Genomic DNA, 15,739 nt, shown 5'->3' with positions numbered 1-15,739 from the left:
GAGCAGAACAGAGAAAGAGGAAGAGATTCGTCTCAAGATGAGCATTGTATTAGTTGTTCTGTGCTTTTTTTTTTAAGAAGGCCAATTCTTTTTTTTTTTTTTTTTCTTTTTTTTTTTTTTTCTTCCTGGCAAATCATGCTTTGAATCTTAGTTCTTTTTTGTTTGTTTGTTTGTTTGGTTTGGTTTTTTGTTTTTGCTATGGTGATTTTACATGCCTTACCAAACAACCCAATCATGCTGAAGAAAGTGAGCTACAACAACACACAGCTTCTGAAAAAATTATGTACTCCAGTTGATATACACTTATTACATTTGTCACTGAGCTCTGCAGGTAACTAATGTTGTTTCCTTCCTTTCTGTCTTGATAGTACTGCTTGTACATTGCATAACTGCTCCTTTAAAAATAGAACTGAAGAAATCAGGAATGCTGTATATTGTCTGTACTTTCCTGCTGTTTTACAAGCCACTGGCTGCACCTGAGCACTTTGGAAGATAGATGGCAGTAGGTCTTTAGGAAACAAAACCCCCACAAATCCACTACCAATAAAATAAGATAAAAACTCACTTCAGTTTCCAGAGAATACTTTTTCACATCAGCTGTGGTCCAATTTTTTAAGGATAATCCAATCAATCCCTCATCTGTCCCATGATCAGAAAAGTGGAATCTGCTCTCTGATTGCAAAATGATGTCTCCTTTGTTGAGCTGGTGTTTTCCAGAGAAAATAATTAGCAAAGTATAACCAAAGAAGGTGTTAAAACTTAATTCCGTCAAAGAAATGGGCTCTTCATATAGTCATAAGAGGCTGTACATGGGTGTTGGCATTCTCATGAAATTACACAATGTAGTTATTAACAAAACTTGCAGTTTCAGAAATCAACACAGCCTCCTCCTCACAGTGCTTACTTCATTACATCTTCAGTTTTTGTGGTACAATAATGCATATTCACTTATTACAATCTCAGACGATGAACAGCTGTACTGTAACTGAATTCTGTTAAAACCATATTAAAAACAAATTTATGTTTGCCTTTTTGCTTCTCAGCTACCCTATGTAGATATTTTGAAGAAAAGGATCCAAAAAATAAATATACACCTGATTTTAAAGTGATGCATATATACATTTTCCCCATAATAAACAAGCAGTAACACATCTTCATCTTGGAAAAAGTTTTTCACTGGCATCAGAATTTGGCAGCTGTTTCTCATTCCTGAATGAGTGTGACATGCTCGGACAGTAAATGAGGAAACTGAGATGTGTTTTAGCCACTAGCAACTGGAAAGAAGGACCACATGTCTTGCAAGTTCAAATATTTTTATTGTTGTGACTACCTATGGGCAATTTGGGGTCAGAACTTGCACCTAAGCAAGGTCATGGAAGCGTTTTCTATTTGTCTGAGTAATATAAAAATAAATGACAACTATAAGGTTCAAAAGTCCGTCACTACCAGCAAAGCAGACATTAAAAAAAAAAAAAAAGTAAACTTAACTACAGGGTAAGGCCTAGTTTCATTTTTGATCATGCATGAGCCTTTTTTAGTATTCTGCAGAAACATGAAATTTTTTAAAAGACCTTTGAGAGAGGAATAGAAAAGAAAGAACATAGAGGACGGGAATGTTTACAACCATAATAGGGCCTACAGAAAAAGAATTATAGAATCACAGAATTGTAGGGGTTGGAAGGGACCTCAAAATATCATTGGGTCCAACCACCCAAGAAGTAACACTAAGAAGAAGTAACACTACAGTGGCAAACATAACCTTTCTCTGCGGTCCATCAAAATGCGTTGTTTATTTATGGTTTTTTAAATTACATAAGTAAGGAAATACTTGTGAAAAACTGCAGCTGAGGAAAATCCAGTCTCCAAACCAGAAATTAAGTTTAAAGTGAAGTAGGTTCATTATGATTATGTGAGACTTACATTTGGAATGTTGCAGAAATCAAAGCTCATGTAATAATCCAGGTAAGATGAATAGTTTGTTTCTATTTTACCCAGAATATTCTGTTTGGTGCATGAAGTCAGGAAAATGTTTTCCATAACAGCTTCTAACTGAAATTTATCAGGATATAAGAATTGATTTTTCTGCAATTAAACAAGAAAACAGAGTAAAAATATGAAAACAGAACTTTAGACACTCCTCAGTGACCCTTTTGCCTGAGCTCTCAACTTCAGATTCAGTGTTTTTACATAACATTTCCACCTGGCAATGTTTTGGTGTATCAGCACAGTTGTTAGGCCCCATCCTACTGAATTAACTCAACAGGTTTATGTTGAGGTGTATGGCTTATAAGAACTCAATTTTTCTTACTTATGCTACATTCATTTTTCTTCCTATGGAGAGAAAAATATAGAAGGTAAAATGAAATAGTGGTATTTCATAGAACATGGTGCTTTACATAAGCTTTATTAAAAGCCATTCAAAATTTCCATCCTTCAAGAACAACTTCCATGAAAAAATGTGGTGAGTTAGCAGATACACCAGCCTTCTTTTACCTCATAAGTTAAATTGTGTTTGAACTTTTTGTCATCCCAGTTCAGATCTAGATATTCCTTAAATGATGCTGATGTTTCTTCTAGAGACCCACATGCATGAAGGTGTTCTATACTTAATATTCCTTGAAGCTGGAAGAGGGAAAAAAAAAAAAGACATTAGTAATTAAAAAAAAAAAAAGTGTTCAGTATTATTGGCCTTTCTAGAGGACTACACTTTCTGGGCAAAATACATCCTTGTGAGAAGCCTTGAACAGTTTATATCTATAAACTATCTTTATATCTATTATTAGTCTCTAAGAGGTTGATGATTCTGTACTGGGGAAAAACTGCATCCCAAGTACAAAAATACCTGGCAACATGAAACAGAATTCTTCAGAGCTTTTATTTTTCTTCCTCTGAGGCAGCGGCAGGGAAAAAAAAAAAAAAAAAAAAAAAAGTTAAAAGGTTTTCGTATAATAACAGGTGGAGAAAAAAATCATTCTGAAACAGACAAATAGTATCAGTTACATCCTATCCTTCTTTGACTCAAAGATTCATACCTGTCTTGAAGAGCCTGACACACACCCATTCCAGGCAGTGATATTTGTCCTTGATTTATCCTCCAGGGTCAGTTGGATGTCAGTAGGCTGCCCACCATTGCACGTTAGCTGCAGCTGAAACTAGAAGACAAGGATTTGTCTAGTGAAGCAGGACTAGAACTAGCAGAAGAGCCTTCATGGCAATGTAGCAGAATGATCTCCATCCAGTGGAGAAAAAAAGCAACACAATTAAAACTGCTAGTGTTAGGTCTCCATTGAACTGTATGTGGTCTGGAAGCTGAAGGCCTTAGCAAAATACACAGAGAAACTGCTCTTTTACAACTGAAGCAACAGAAGCTTTTCTGTTATTTTCTCAGAAAGCTGCATTTGGTCCATCATGCAGAGCAATTGATGGTAACAGTGGGGTAATGACATTACAAAAGAATTTATTACACTGAAAATGACATTTGAGACATACTGACTTACTGAGAGCTCTCAGTGGCATGACTATGACAACCAAAATATTTCACATGAACAAACAGAACATTGCACAGTGTGCAGCTTGTTACTGAGCAGAAAGTCTTCAGCCTCAGCAACTGAAGTGTCCAGGCCCATGCCATACAGGTGCTGCATTATGCATACAATGTTCAGATAAAAAAGCATTCTGTCATCTTTGAACTTGAAGGATGATTTGAGGAGTTCTTCACCTTTTTGCCCCCTTCATGCTTTGCAAGCATAAATAACAATCTTAGTTTAAAGCCTTTCTGGTCTCACACATTTTCACACTTGTGTTGCAATTTCCTAATGGTACTGAAATTTAGGTTATCAGAAAAAAAGAAAAAAAAAAAAAACACCAACCAAAACAAAAAACCTTATCAAATGGTTTCTGCCTTATTTTCTGGCTTATTTATTTGTTTGTAAGAATGGGAGTTTGTTCATCAAAATTTGCCTTACTTCGTTGCTAGGTTGGCTCTTGTGTGTTTCTGGCTTCTTACCATCCAAAGTGGGTCAATGCTAAGGCAAGACAGATACTGTCAGCTAGCAACAGTTATGCTTACAAATGGAAATAACACTCGTGTTTTGAACACAAGTAGATGATACCACTTTGTGCTTTTTCAGTTTTTTGAGATGATATCAGGTTCTGCAATTCTTTGAGATGAAAAGAACACTAACAGTCAATACAGTATTTCAGCTTTGTATTTTGTAGCCCTTACACATTATCTCACCTGGTGGTTGTACTTTCTGGCTCTTCTTTCAGACAGGAAATGAATCTCCAGTAGTCTCAAAGTGTAATTAAATGGGTGGGCAACAGTGGCTTTGTAATTCACACAATCACAGAATCAAAGAATTTCTAGGTTGGAAGAGACCTCAAGATCATCAAGTCCAACCTCTAACCTAACACAAACAGTCCCCACTAAACCATATCCCTAAGCTCTACATCTAAACGTCTTTTAAAGACTTCCAGGGATGGTGACTCCACCACGCCCCTGGGCAGCCTGTTCCAATGCCTAAAAACCCTTTCAGTAAAGAAGTTCTTCCTAACATCTAACCTAAAACTCCCCTGGTGCAACTTAAGCCCATTCCCCCTGGTCCTGTCACCAGGCACGTGGGAGAACAGGCCAACCCCCACCTCGCTACAGCCTCCTTTAAGGTATCTGTAAAGAGCAATAAGATCACCCCTGAGCTTCCTTTTCTCCAGTCTGAACAAGCCCAGCTCCCTCAGCTGCTCCTCGTAGGACTTGTTCTCCAGGCCCCTCACCAGCTTCGTCGCCCTTCTCTGGACCCGCTCAAGCACCTCTATGTCCTTCTTGTAGCGAGGGGCCCAAAACTGAACACAGTACTCGAGGTGTGGCCTCACCAGAGCCGAGTACAGGGGGACGATCACCTCCCTAGCCCTGCTGGTCACACTGGTTCTGATACAAGCCAGGATGCTGTTGGCCTTCTTGGCCACCTGAGCACACTGCTGGCTCATACTCAGCCGACTGTCCACCATTACTCCCAGGTCCTTCTCTGCCTGGCAGCTCTCCAACCACTCATCTCCCAGCCTCTAGCTCTGCTTGGGGTTATTGCGCCCCAGGTGCAGGACCAGGCACTTGGCCTTGTTGAACTTCATGCAGTTGACCTCAGCCCATCGGTGCAGCCTATCCAGATCCTCCTGCAGAGCCTTCCTACCCTCGAGCAGATCGACACACGCACCTAGCATGGTGTCATCTGCAAACCTAATGAGGGTGCACTCAATGCCCTTGTCCAGATCATCGATGAAGATATTAAATAGGACCGACCCCAGCACCGAGCCCTGGGAAACGCCACTAGTGACCGGCCTCCAACTGGACTTGACTCCATTTACCACGACTCTTTGGGCCCGGCCATCCAGCCAGTTTCCAACCCAACGAAGCGTGCACCAGTCCAAGCCACAAGCAGCCAGTTTCTTGAGGAGAATGCTGTGGGAGACGGTGTCAAAAGCCTTACTGAAGTCAAGGTAGACCACATCCACAGCCTTTCCCTCATCCACCCAGCGCATCACTTTGTCATAGAAGGAGATCAGGTTCGTCAAGCAGGACCTGCCTTTCATAAACCCATGCTGACTGGGCCTGATCGCCTGCTTGCCCTGCAAGTGCTGCGTGATGACTCTCAAGAGAATCTGCTCCGTGAGCTTTCCTGGCACTGAGGTCAAACTGACAGGCCTGTAGTTCCCCGGGTCTGCCCTCCGGCCCTTCTTGTAGATGGGCGTCACATTTGCTAGCTGCCAGTCAACTGGGACCTCCCCCGATAGCCAGGACTGCTGATAAATGAGGAAAGTGGCTTGGCCAGCTCCTCTGCCAGTTCTCTCAGTCCCCTTGGGTGGATCCCATCCGGCCCCATCGACTTGTGCACATCCAAGTGCTGTAGCAGGTCGCCAACCAGTTCTTCGCGGATGGTGAGGACCACATCCTGCTCCCCATCCCTTCCACCAGCTCAGGGTTTTGGGTATCCAGAGGACAACCGGTATTGCCGCTAAAGACTGAGGCGAAGAAGGCATTAAGCACCTCATCCTTTTCCTCATCTCTTGTAACTAAGTTTCCCACTGCATCCAGTAAAGAATGGAGATTCTCCTTAGTCCTCCGTTTTGCATTGATGTATTTGTAAAAACATTTTTTTGTTGTCTTTAAAGGCAGTAGCCAGATTGAGCTCCAGATGAGCTTTGGCCTTCCTAATTTTGTCCCTGCACTGCCTCGCAACATCCTTATAGTCCTCCCGAGTGGCCTGCCCACTTTTCCAAAGATTATAAACCCTCATTTTTCTCCTTATCTGAAGCCACAATTCTCTGTTGAGCCAGGCCAGTCTTCTTCCCCGCCAGCTCGTATTTGAGCACGTGGGGACAGACCGTTCCTGCGCCATTAAGATTTCCCTCTTGTAGAGCGCCCAGCCTTCCTGGACTGCTCTGCCCTTCAGAACCGCCTCCCAAGGGACTCTACCAACCAGTGTCCTGAGCAGCACAAAGTCAGCCCTCCGGAAGTCCAATACAGCAGTTTTACTGGTCCCCTTCCTGGCCTTGCCAAGAATAGTGAACTCCACCATTTCATGGTCACTCTGCCCAAGACAGTTTCTGACCACCACATCCTCCACCATTCCTTCTCTGTTTGTGAAGAGAAGGTCTAGCGGGGCGCCACCCCTGGTAGGCTCACTAACCAGCTGCGTTAGGAAGCTATCTTCCACGCTCTCCAGAAACCTCCTAGACTGCTTTCTCTGGGCTGTGTTATGCTTCCAGGATACGTCAGGGAAGTTGAAGTCCCCCATGAGAACAAGCGCTGAAGATTTCGCAACTTCTGTCAGCTGCCTGTAGAACTCCTCATCCATCTCCTCATCCTGGTTCGGCGGTCTATAACAGACCCCAACCATGACGCTAGCCTTGTTGTCCCTGCCGATCCTAACCCAAAGGGACTTGACCTTGTCATTCCCAGCCTCGAGTTCTACAACATTGAAAGACTCTCTAATATAGAGAGCCACACCGCCACCCCTTCTGTGCTGCCTGTCCCTTCTGAAGAGCTTATAGCCAGGCATTGCAGCACTCCAGTCATGAGACTGGTCCCACCACGTCTCTGTGATGGCAACCAAGTCGTAGCCTGCCTGCCGCACGATGGCTTCCAGCTCCTCCTGTTTGTTACCCATGCTGCATGCATTGGTGTAGATGCACTTCAGCTGGGTCATTGCCCTATCCCCCAGCCTTGCTATTGTTCCCCCTGGCACAGCTCCAACAATCCTTGCTTCAGCCCCATCCCCCCTCTTACCTAGTTTAAAGCCCTCTCAATGAGCCCTGCCAGCTCCTGGCCCAGGATCCTTTTTCTCCTAAAAGACAGGGACACATCTGCAGCCATCAGGCCGGGTGCTGAGTAAAGTGCCCCATGGTCGAAAAACCCAAGGTTTCTGCATTGGCACCAGCCCCTGAGCCACGTGTTTAACAGGTGGGCTTTCTGTGTCCTCTCTGTACCCCTCCCTGCCACTGTAGGTATGGACGAAAACACCACCTGCACCCCGCTCCATCCACTAACCATCCCAGCTCCCTAAACTCTCTTTTGATAGCCTTCAGGCTTCTCTCTTCAATATCATCACTACCTGCCTGGACTATCAAGAGAGGATAATAGTCGGAGGCGTGAACCAGGTTGGGAAGCTTCCTGGCAACATCCCTGACCCTGGCCCCAAGGAGGCAGCAGACTTCCCTACGGGTAGGGTCAGGCCGACAAATAGGGCCCTCTATTCCCCTAAGAAGAGAGTCTCCCACAACAATAACCCTCCTGTCTCTCTTGGTGGAGACAGTCCTGAGGTGTGGAGTCGACCTCCTTGCCCTAGGCATCCTCCTGGGAACACTTGCTACCTCTTCCTCACCCACCAGTCTCTCGAGCTCCAGGGCCTCAAACCTGTTGCATAAGGGCACCTGGGAAGGTGGGGCCGGAAGGGTAGGGCATCGCCTGCGATGTCAAGCAGGGACCTGTTTCCATTCCTCCTCAACTCCCAGATCCCCTCCCTCTGCCCAACGGCGACAGGGCAGGGGGTCCACCCCCATTTGGGGCGTCTCACCTCAGTACCTCTCCTTGAGGCCCTGCAGGGAGTTACTCCACAAGTCTATCTCCCGCTCACACTCCCTGATATCCCTCAACCTCTCCACCTCCTCCTTGAGCTCTGCCACCATGCGGACCAGGTCTTTTCCAAACTTCAGAGAAGATAACACTGATACCTTATCAATATAAACAGATGTAAAAGAAGCTTGTGAAATAAAATACCTCTCATATATTGACCTCAAACATACATCTAGCAAGATATTTCTGTACCTTTTCCTGAGATGTCTGCTTAAGAAAATCATTTTTAAAGTAGCTAGCCAAATTGATGTTTAAATAAGGACATTCTTGCTACTTGAATTTCTTACATGACACATCTGAAAGTAATACTGTTCTTTGCCTGTTATGAAGATGGTGAACCATTCTTAAGTTTGTTGAGGCCTAAGTTTGATCTCATCGTTAGATGATTTTTTTAATCACTGGGTTCCACTGCCTCAGAATGATTAGTCAGATGTTGCAAATTCAAGCACAAACAAAAATATTTGCAGAGTCAGGAACTAAATTCTGTAATATTGCTGGAAGGTATCATATTTTGGTAATTTGAATAGTAGCACAAAAATACATTCTATACAAATTCTAAAGTAAAATTTGGGATTTTAGCACTTTGTAAATGGATACTGTTAAAGGAATTCTGATTCTTTTTGCAGGCACATTTATGTTAACACATTGATGGTAACACATTTTACACGTTGTTGTCGTGGTTCCGCTCAAGTGGGCAGCCGAGCTCCACCACAGCCGCTCTCTCACTCCCCCTCCTCAAAGAGGAACGGGGAGAAAATATGTGAAAAGGGCTCAAGGGTTGAGATAAGGATGAGAAAATCATGCAATAATTATTGTAACGGGCAAAACAGACTCAGCATAAGAAGATAGTACGATTTATTGCTCATTACTAACAAGCTAGAGAAGTGAGAAACAAAGGAAAGAAACCAAAAGCACCTTCCCCCCCCATCCACCCTCTTCCACCTCCTCCCCCCGAGCGGCGCAGGGGAATGGGGGTTATGGTCAGCCTACAGCACTTCTTCTCTGCCGCTCCTTCTCGGTCACTCTCATCCCCTGTGCTGTGGGGTCCCAGGAGAAAACCGCTCCAACCTGGCTCTCCTACGGGCAGCAGCTCCTGCCAGGTCACCTGCTCCTGCGTGGGCTCCTCTCCACGGGCTACAGGTCCGGCCCAGAATCTGCTCCAGCAGGGGTCTTCCACAGGCGGCAGCCTCCATCAGTGCAGGGCCACCTGCTCCACCGTGGTCTCCTCCATGGGCTGCAGCATGGAACCCTGCTCCACCGTGGTACTCCATGGGCTGCAGGGGGACAGCCTGCTTCACCATGGTCCTCACCACAGGCCGCAGGGGACTTCTGCTCCGGCGCCTGGAGCACCTCTCCCCCTCCTTCTACACTAACCTTGGTGCCTGCAAGGGCATTTCTCACTCCCTTCACTCTCCCAGCTGCTGTGTGTCGCAGTGTTTTTTTTCCCTGTCTTAAATATGCTCTCACAGAGGCGCAAAACAACGTTACTTATTGGCTCAGCTCTGGAAAACAATGGGGCCCTTACCAAACATGGGGCAGCTTCTAGATCCTTCTCACAGAAACCACCCCTATGGCCCCCTGCTACCAAAACCTTGCCACGTAAACCCACTACAATTGTCTTTTCTCTTTCCATTATTCAGAAAAAAAAAAAAAAAAAGTAATAGCCAAGATGCTGTATTTCAGACATACATGTAAGTTGGCATAGTTAGTTAAAATATATATTTTATTACCTTTGGTTATGCAGCAACCTATGGGGTTAATGCAAACAAAATACTATGGCCTGAAAATACTCCCAACAAGTATATGGCTTGCTCACGTTCCATAGTCACAACATTTTATGCATCTGGGAAGTATAGTTTAACTCCTACTTGAGTTCTTTGACTTGTTTAATACTGCCTTAAAAATAAAAAAATTCACAAACTTAATAGTTTGTCCTGGTTTCAGTTAGAATTAATTTTCTTCCTAGTAGCTGGTGGAATGCTGTGTTTTGGCTTAGGATGAGAAGAGTGCTGATAACACCCCGATGCTTTAATTGTTGCAGAGCAGTGCTTATACTAAGCTAAGGACATCTCAGCCTTTTGCTCTGCCCTGCCAACGGGCAGGCTGGGGGTGCAGTAAGAGCTGGGAGGGGACAGACCCGGGACAGGTGACCCAAACTAGCCAAAGGGGTATTCCATACCATCTGACGTCATGCTAAACAATATATAGGGGTGGCTAGCCTAGGGGAGGGGGCCGGACTGCTCGGGGTTAGGCTGGGCATCGGTCAGCGGGTGGTGAGCAATTGCATTGTGCATCACTTGTTTGTACATATTATTATTACTTTCCTATTATCACCATTGTATCATTATTATTATTATTGTTATTATTATTTTTGTTATTATTATTTTCCTGTCTTATTAAACTGTCTTTATCTCAACTCACGGGCTTCACTTTCCATTTCTCTCCCCCATCCCAGAGAGGGAGGGGGGAGGGTGAGTGAACGGCTGCGTGGTGTTTAGCTGCTGGCCGGGTTAAACCACGACAGTCTTTTTGGCGCCCAACGTGGGGCCCGAAAGGTTGAGATAACGGCAGATCTGACCAGAGTGTGTTAAACTAAAATTGGTGTAAGGATTAGACCTGCTTAATAGTCACTTGTCACGATGCTGATTGCTTTAATCTCAACTCTGCTGCGCCTGTTTTCCAAATTGAGTATTATAGTACATTATTTTCCGTATTTGCTCTCTGTAGTGTTGTTTATCCTCTCCGGGCCCTGGTTTCAGATCATTATGGTACTGAGTGTTATAGCAATGGCTTATGAGACAATAAGATATCTGGTCATGACTCTAACTTGGTATTTATACTCAGTAACATCGTGGACTCTGTACTTTGGAAACAGTATCTTGGGAACTATTAGCAATTATACCTATTGTTTTTCTCCATTAGAGAGTCAATCTGTGGAGGGGAAAGGGGAGGATATTTTTTCTTACTTGATTACTCTCCCTTTCTCCTTCACCACCCTCTTATCCCCTGAGCTTGTCACAATAGCTCTCCAAGATATTGAATATTCTTGGGATACTCAGACTACCATAGTCTTGTTGTTCTGCCTCCTGAATGCACTTCAGGTTCTGCTTAAAGTTAAACAACTACTTAGGAAGCTCATCTGGAGATCTGCCTGGAGGCAGTATAGTTGTGGGTGGCAGGGAGTATGGGTGGATATGGGCAGGCATCTAAAGCAGTTGGCACCCCCAGTGTTTTGGAAATTCACCCCTGAACAATGGCAAAATCCTCAAAAACTGGCAGAATGGTTGAAAAAAAGGTGTCATGATTCTGGCAGTTCCAAAGTAACACAAATCATTGTAACGTGCTGGGGCCTGGCTCATGCCTATCGAGCTGCCATTGATACTGCTATCAACTTAGTGACAGACCCTGCGGCCACTCCAAGCCCTGTGACAGATCCAACGGCCACTGTGACCCCTACGGTGGACTCAGCAGCCGCTCCAGATCCGGTTCCTGCAGCCGCTCCAGCTCCAGCTCCTGCAGCCACTCCAGTCCCAGCTCCTGCAGCCGCTCCAGTTCCAGCTCCTGCAGCCGCTCCAGCTCCAGCTCCTGCAGCCACTCCAGTCCCAGCTCCTGCAGCCGCTCCAGTTCCAGCTCCTGCAGCCGCTCCAGCTCCAGCTCCTGCAGCCACTCCAGTCCCAGCTCCTGCAGCCGCTCCAGTTCCAGCTCCTGCAGCCGCTCCAGCTCCAGCTCCTGCAGCCACTCCAGTCCCAGCTCCTGCAGCCGCTCCAGTCCCAGCTCCTGCAACTGCTCCAGCTCCAGCTCCTGCAGCCGCTCCAGTCCCAGCTCCTGCAGCCGCTCCAGCTCCAGCTCCTGCAGCCGCTCCAGCTCCTGTGGCCGTGTCAGAGAAACGAGCTGTAGCAGTGCAAGTTGACCCTGCAGAGGGTATTCCAACCCCTGTGGCAGACCCTGTAACAAAGTCAGAGAAACGAGCAGTAGCAGTGCAAGCTGCCCCTGTAGAGAAGGTGAAAAAATGGTATAGAGATTCAGGTCGTTTAGAACGCAGAGAGTCTTCTGCCAATCCAGGTAAGGCTTCTGCCAAAACTAGGTATAGAGATGACGAAGATGACGACGACGCTGGGCCATCAAGGATTCAGGAGGAGGAAGATGAGGATGTCGAAAAATCAACAGTAACTACCTGAAGCCTAAACGAGCGCGAGCTACGAGATGTGCGAAAAGATTTTGGTCGCTGTATAGGTGAGCAGCTTGTCACCTGGCTGCTCCGGTGCTGGGACTCTGGAGCCAATTGTGTGGAATTAGACGGCAGGGAAGCCAAGTGGCTGGGATCCCTTGCTCGAGACGCCGGCATTGACAAAGCAATTGCAGATGGAGCACAATCCACCAGCCTCTGGAGGCATCTCCTCTCAGCTGTGAGGGAAAGGTATCCCTTCAAGGAAGAACTTTTATGTCTACCAGGCAAGTGGACCACTATGGAGAAGGGAATCCAGTACCTGAGGGAATTAGCCATACGGGAAGTGATTTATGAGGATCCAGACCTCAGACAAACATCCAAAGACCCAGATGAAGTCAAGTGTACACGACCCATGTGGCGGAAGTTTGTACGGAGTGCACCATCATCATATGCCAGCTCATTGGCAATAATGGCCTGGAAAGAGGATGAGGAACCCACAGTGGATGAAGTGGCTAAACAACTCCGGCAGTACAAAGAAAGTCTCTCTTCTTCCTTACAGGCCTGTGTCTCAGCTGTGGAGAAACTTTCTGAAGAGTTCCACCAACTTAAAGAGAATCTATCTTCCTCTCCACCTGAACCAACCAGTGTCCTATGACCGAAAGAGAACACCTGGGAGAAAACACTTTCTGAAAAGTTTCACCAACTTGAAGAGAGATTATTCTCCTCTGCACCTGTACAGAGCAGTGTCTCAGCTATCAGGGGTAGGCGTTCATCTACACAAGGAAGACGATATGGTGGGTACTCACCCCGTGCCACCCTGTGGTTTTACTTACGAGACCATGGAGAGGACATGAGAAAATGGGATGGAAAATCTACCACAACCCTAGAGGCACGGGTACGTGAGTTGCAAAAGAAAACAATTGGGAAAAAGGGATTCTCTGAAAAGTTTGCTGCTCCAACTTCCAGCAGACAGTCCTTCAAACGCAGAAACGAAGAAGATTCTGACCAGGATTAGGGGGGCCCTGCCTCCAGCCAGGGGGAGGAAAGGGACAATCGAGTTTATTGGACTGTGTGGATTCGATGGCCTGGCACATCACGCGCACAGAAGTATAAGGCTTTAGTAGACACCGGTGCACAATGTACTATAATGCCATCGAGCTATAAAGGACCAGAGCCCATCTATATTTGTGGAGTGACAGGGGGATCTCAGCAGTTGACTGTATTGGAGGCTGAAGTGAGTCTGACTGGGAATGAGTGGGAAAAGCACCGCATTGTGACTGACCCGGATGCTCCATGTATCCTTGGCATAGACTATCTTAGAAGAGGATATTGCAAGGACCCAAAAGGGTTCCGGTGGGCTTTTGGTATAGCTGCCTTAGAGAGAGAGGGCTACTAGGAAGAAAATTAATTCTAACTGAAACCAGGACATAGTTCCTGTAAATCCCCCCACACATATCTTCTGTGGGCTCCTGCACCTGGTCCTTTTCCTTCCAAATGACGGTCAGGTCATCCCAAAGACTGCATGTTGATTGCTTCATATACAACTTCACCTTCACATGCCATGGGAAGGTAATGGAAAAAGGACAGAAAAGCTCCACTGCAAGGGAAAAACAAAAACAAAACAAAACAAAAAAAACAACAACAATAAAAACACAAGTAAGTTCTCCTCACCATGAATCATTACTGTTTACTTTCTGATAATGAAGAAGGTACAGGATACGCTCTCCCACAGGGAATGGGGCAACAATTGGTTCAGAGAAAAAACATGGTCTTGGTTCACACACATGTATGCACCCCTACCCAACAGCCATAGTGACTTCAGTGTGCTGATTTCTACAGAATACGAAAAATTTAAGGGAAATGAAGAGTCTTCTAGTTGCTAGCAAATCAGTAATTATCCCTAATAATCAGAAGATTGTTATTTACACCCAAAGCAACTTCCCACAATAACAGCCAGGAAAGTCATCTTTATGGAGCTGAGATGACTTTACCATTATGTAACAGTTTACAATTCTCAAACAAGTAAGTGCAGTTATTTTCTCTATTTTCAGTTAACACAGCCTCAGCATACAGATTTAGCACCTCAAGGTAGTGGCCTGTATCACCAGTGCTTCCTGCAGCAATCCAGTGCACTAGGGTAACAGAATTCACTACAGTTTCTGACAAAAGCCCCAGAAGCATGTGACAATAAAACAACAAAAATTAGAATTGAAAAATTAGAAGAGAGCAAGAGCCCCACACCTAAACAGGGATTTCTAGTTCAAATCTACTACTCTGAATGAGACAGAATGCAGATGCAAACCTCAGTCGGCCATCTCCGAGCTATGTATCCTAGTGCCCTGGCTAGAAAGAAAGTAGCTGCAATATTTTAATGCTCTTCTCTGTTTACAAATGGTATCTAAGTCTGTTTATGTCTCCAATACTAGTTCCTATGTTTTTGTTCTTCATTAAATATTTAAAATATTCAAAAGCAAACATAAAAATAAGATTAAATGTTTCATTTAATTCAGAGAACTTCTGAAATTTATTGTAAAATAGTAATAGATGTTTGTATTTGTTGATGACTTTTCAGTCTGGCTAAGCTTTTTCCTGGCACTACTAAAGGTTATTGAAGTTTCACATGCTTCACAAAGCAGAAATATGTCTCCGAAGTGGACGTTTCTAACAGCCAAACTTCTCAAGAATTTGAAACAAATAAGATCTTGTAAGGCCTGGACTGAGACAATTTGAATATGGATTTTAGAATCAGGTTTATATGACTTAGTTTATTGTATAGTATGCTATCAACAAAAGGATTTAGAAACCTACCCTGAATGTCATGACCTCCATGCAACTTTGGAAAGAGTCCTGTGTAAGTGCCTGTTATCTTTACCTCTTTGCCATCCCACAGAGCAATTTGCCTCAGCATACGTGTTGTGTTGCCTTTTTGGTAAACTGTCATGAACACAAGCTGCACTGGAAGATTTTTTAACTAAAAATAAAAGAGGACAAACATTAAATCCCAAGTTCTCTGAAAAGTTAAAAACCTATTGGAGTTTATAGTTCATACCCAAAATTACCTGTTTAGAATCTAGCTTTAGAAATGTGTTTGTAAAAAGTCTAGCACAATGATACCCTAATGCCTGATCACTCCTTTTATTACCTGTATAATAATAAAAAAAAAAAATAGCAATAGTTCAGTTTTTAATATATGATTTTTCTTATTTCCTAGGTATCTGTGTATTAACATACCCTGTCTATAGGAGCACACAAATATCAAACCAAATGACAATTTATATCATTTGTCATTCAGGCAAGCTAATCCAGCCATTCAAATTTTTGTTTGCTCATGCTACTGAAGAAATCAAGGGCAAAGCACCTCATAGCAACTGGAGCTGTACTTGCTCTTCATGGTTTGGCAGCCAGCATCCTGGCTGCCATGCTCTAGAAATAAGATAGTCACAGCT

General features: G+C 44.5%; 1 protein-coding gene across 1 annotated transcript in view; it reads right to left on the bottom strand.

Moving 5' to 3' along the window:
* LOC137864973 (uncharacterized) overlaps window positions 1–15,739 on the bottom strand; it is a 97,389-nt gene that overhangs the window by 14,537 nt on the left and 67,113 nt on the right. The window contains 10 exon segments of the mRNA XM_068699630.1: window positions 422–790; window positions 1,915–2,082; window positions 2,318–2,331; window positions 2,484–2,622; window positions 3,033–3,152; window positions 4,007–4,025; window positions 7,541–7,906; window positions 8,075–8,223; window positions 13,709–13,890; window positions 15,102–15,264. Of these exon segments, the coding sequence (XP_068555731.1) occupies window positions 422–790; window positions 1,915–2,082; window positions 2,318–2,331; window positions 2,484–2,622; window positions 3,033–3,152; window positions 4,007–4,025; window positions 7,541–7,906; window positions 8,075–8,223; window positions 13,709–13,890; window positions 15,102–15,264 (1,689 nt within the window).

Source organism: Anas acuta, chromosome 15 (assembly GCF_963932015.1).
Source record: "Anas acuta chromosome 15, bAnaAcu1.1, whole genome shotgun sequence".
Lineage (NCBI taxonomy): Eukaryota > Metazoa > Chordata > Aves > Anseriformes > Anatidae > Anas > Anas acuta.
Note: the sequence above shows the minus strand (reverse complement) of the source record. Positions and strands in the feature narration are given on the sequence as shown.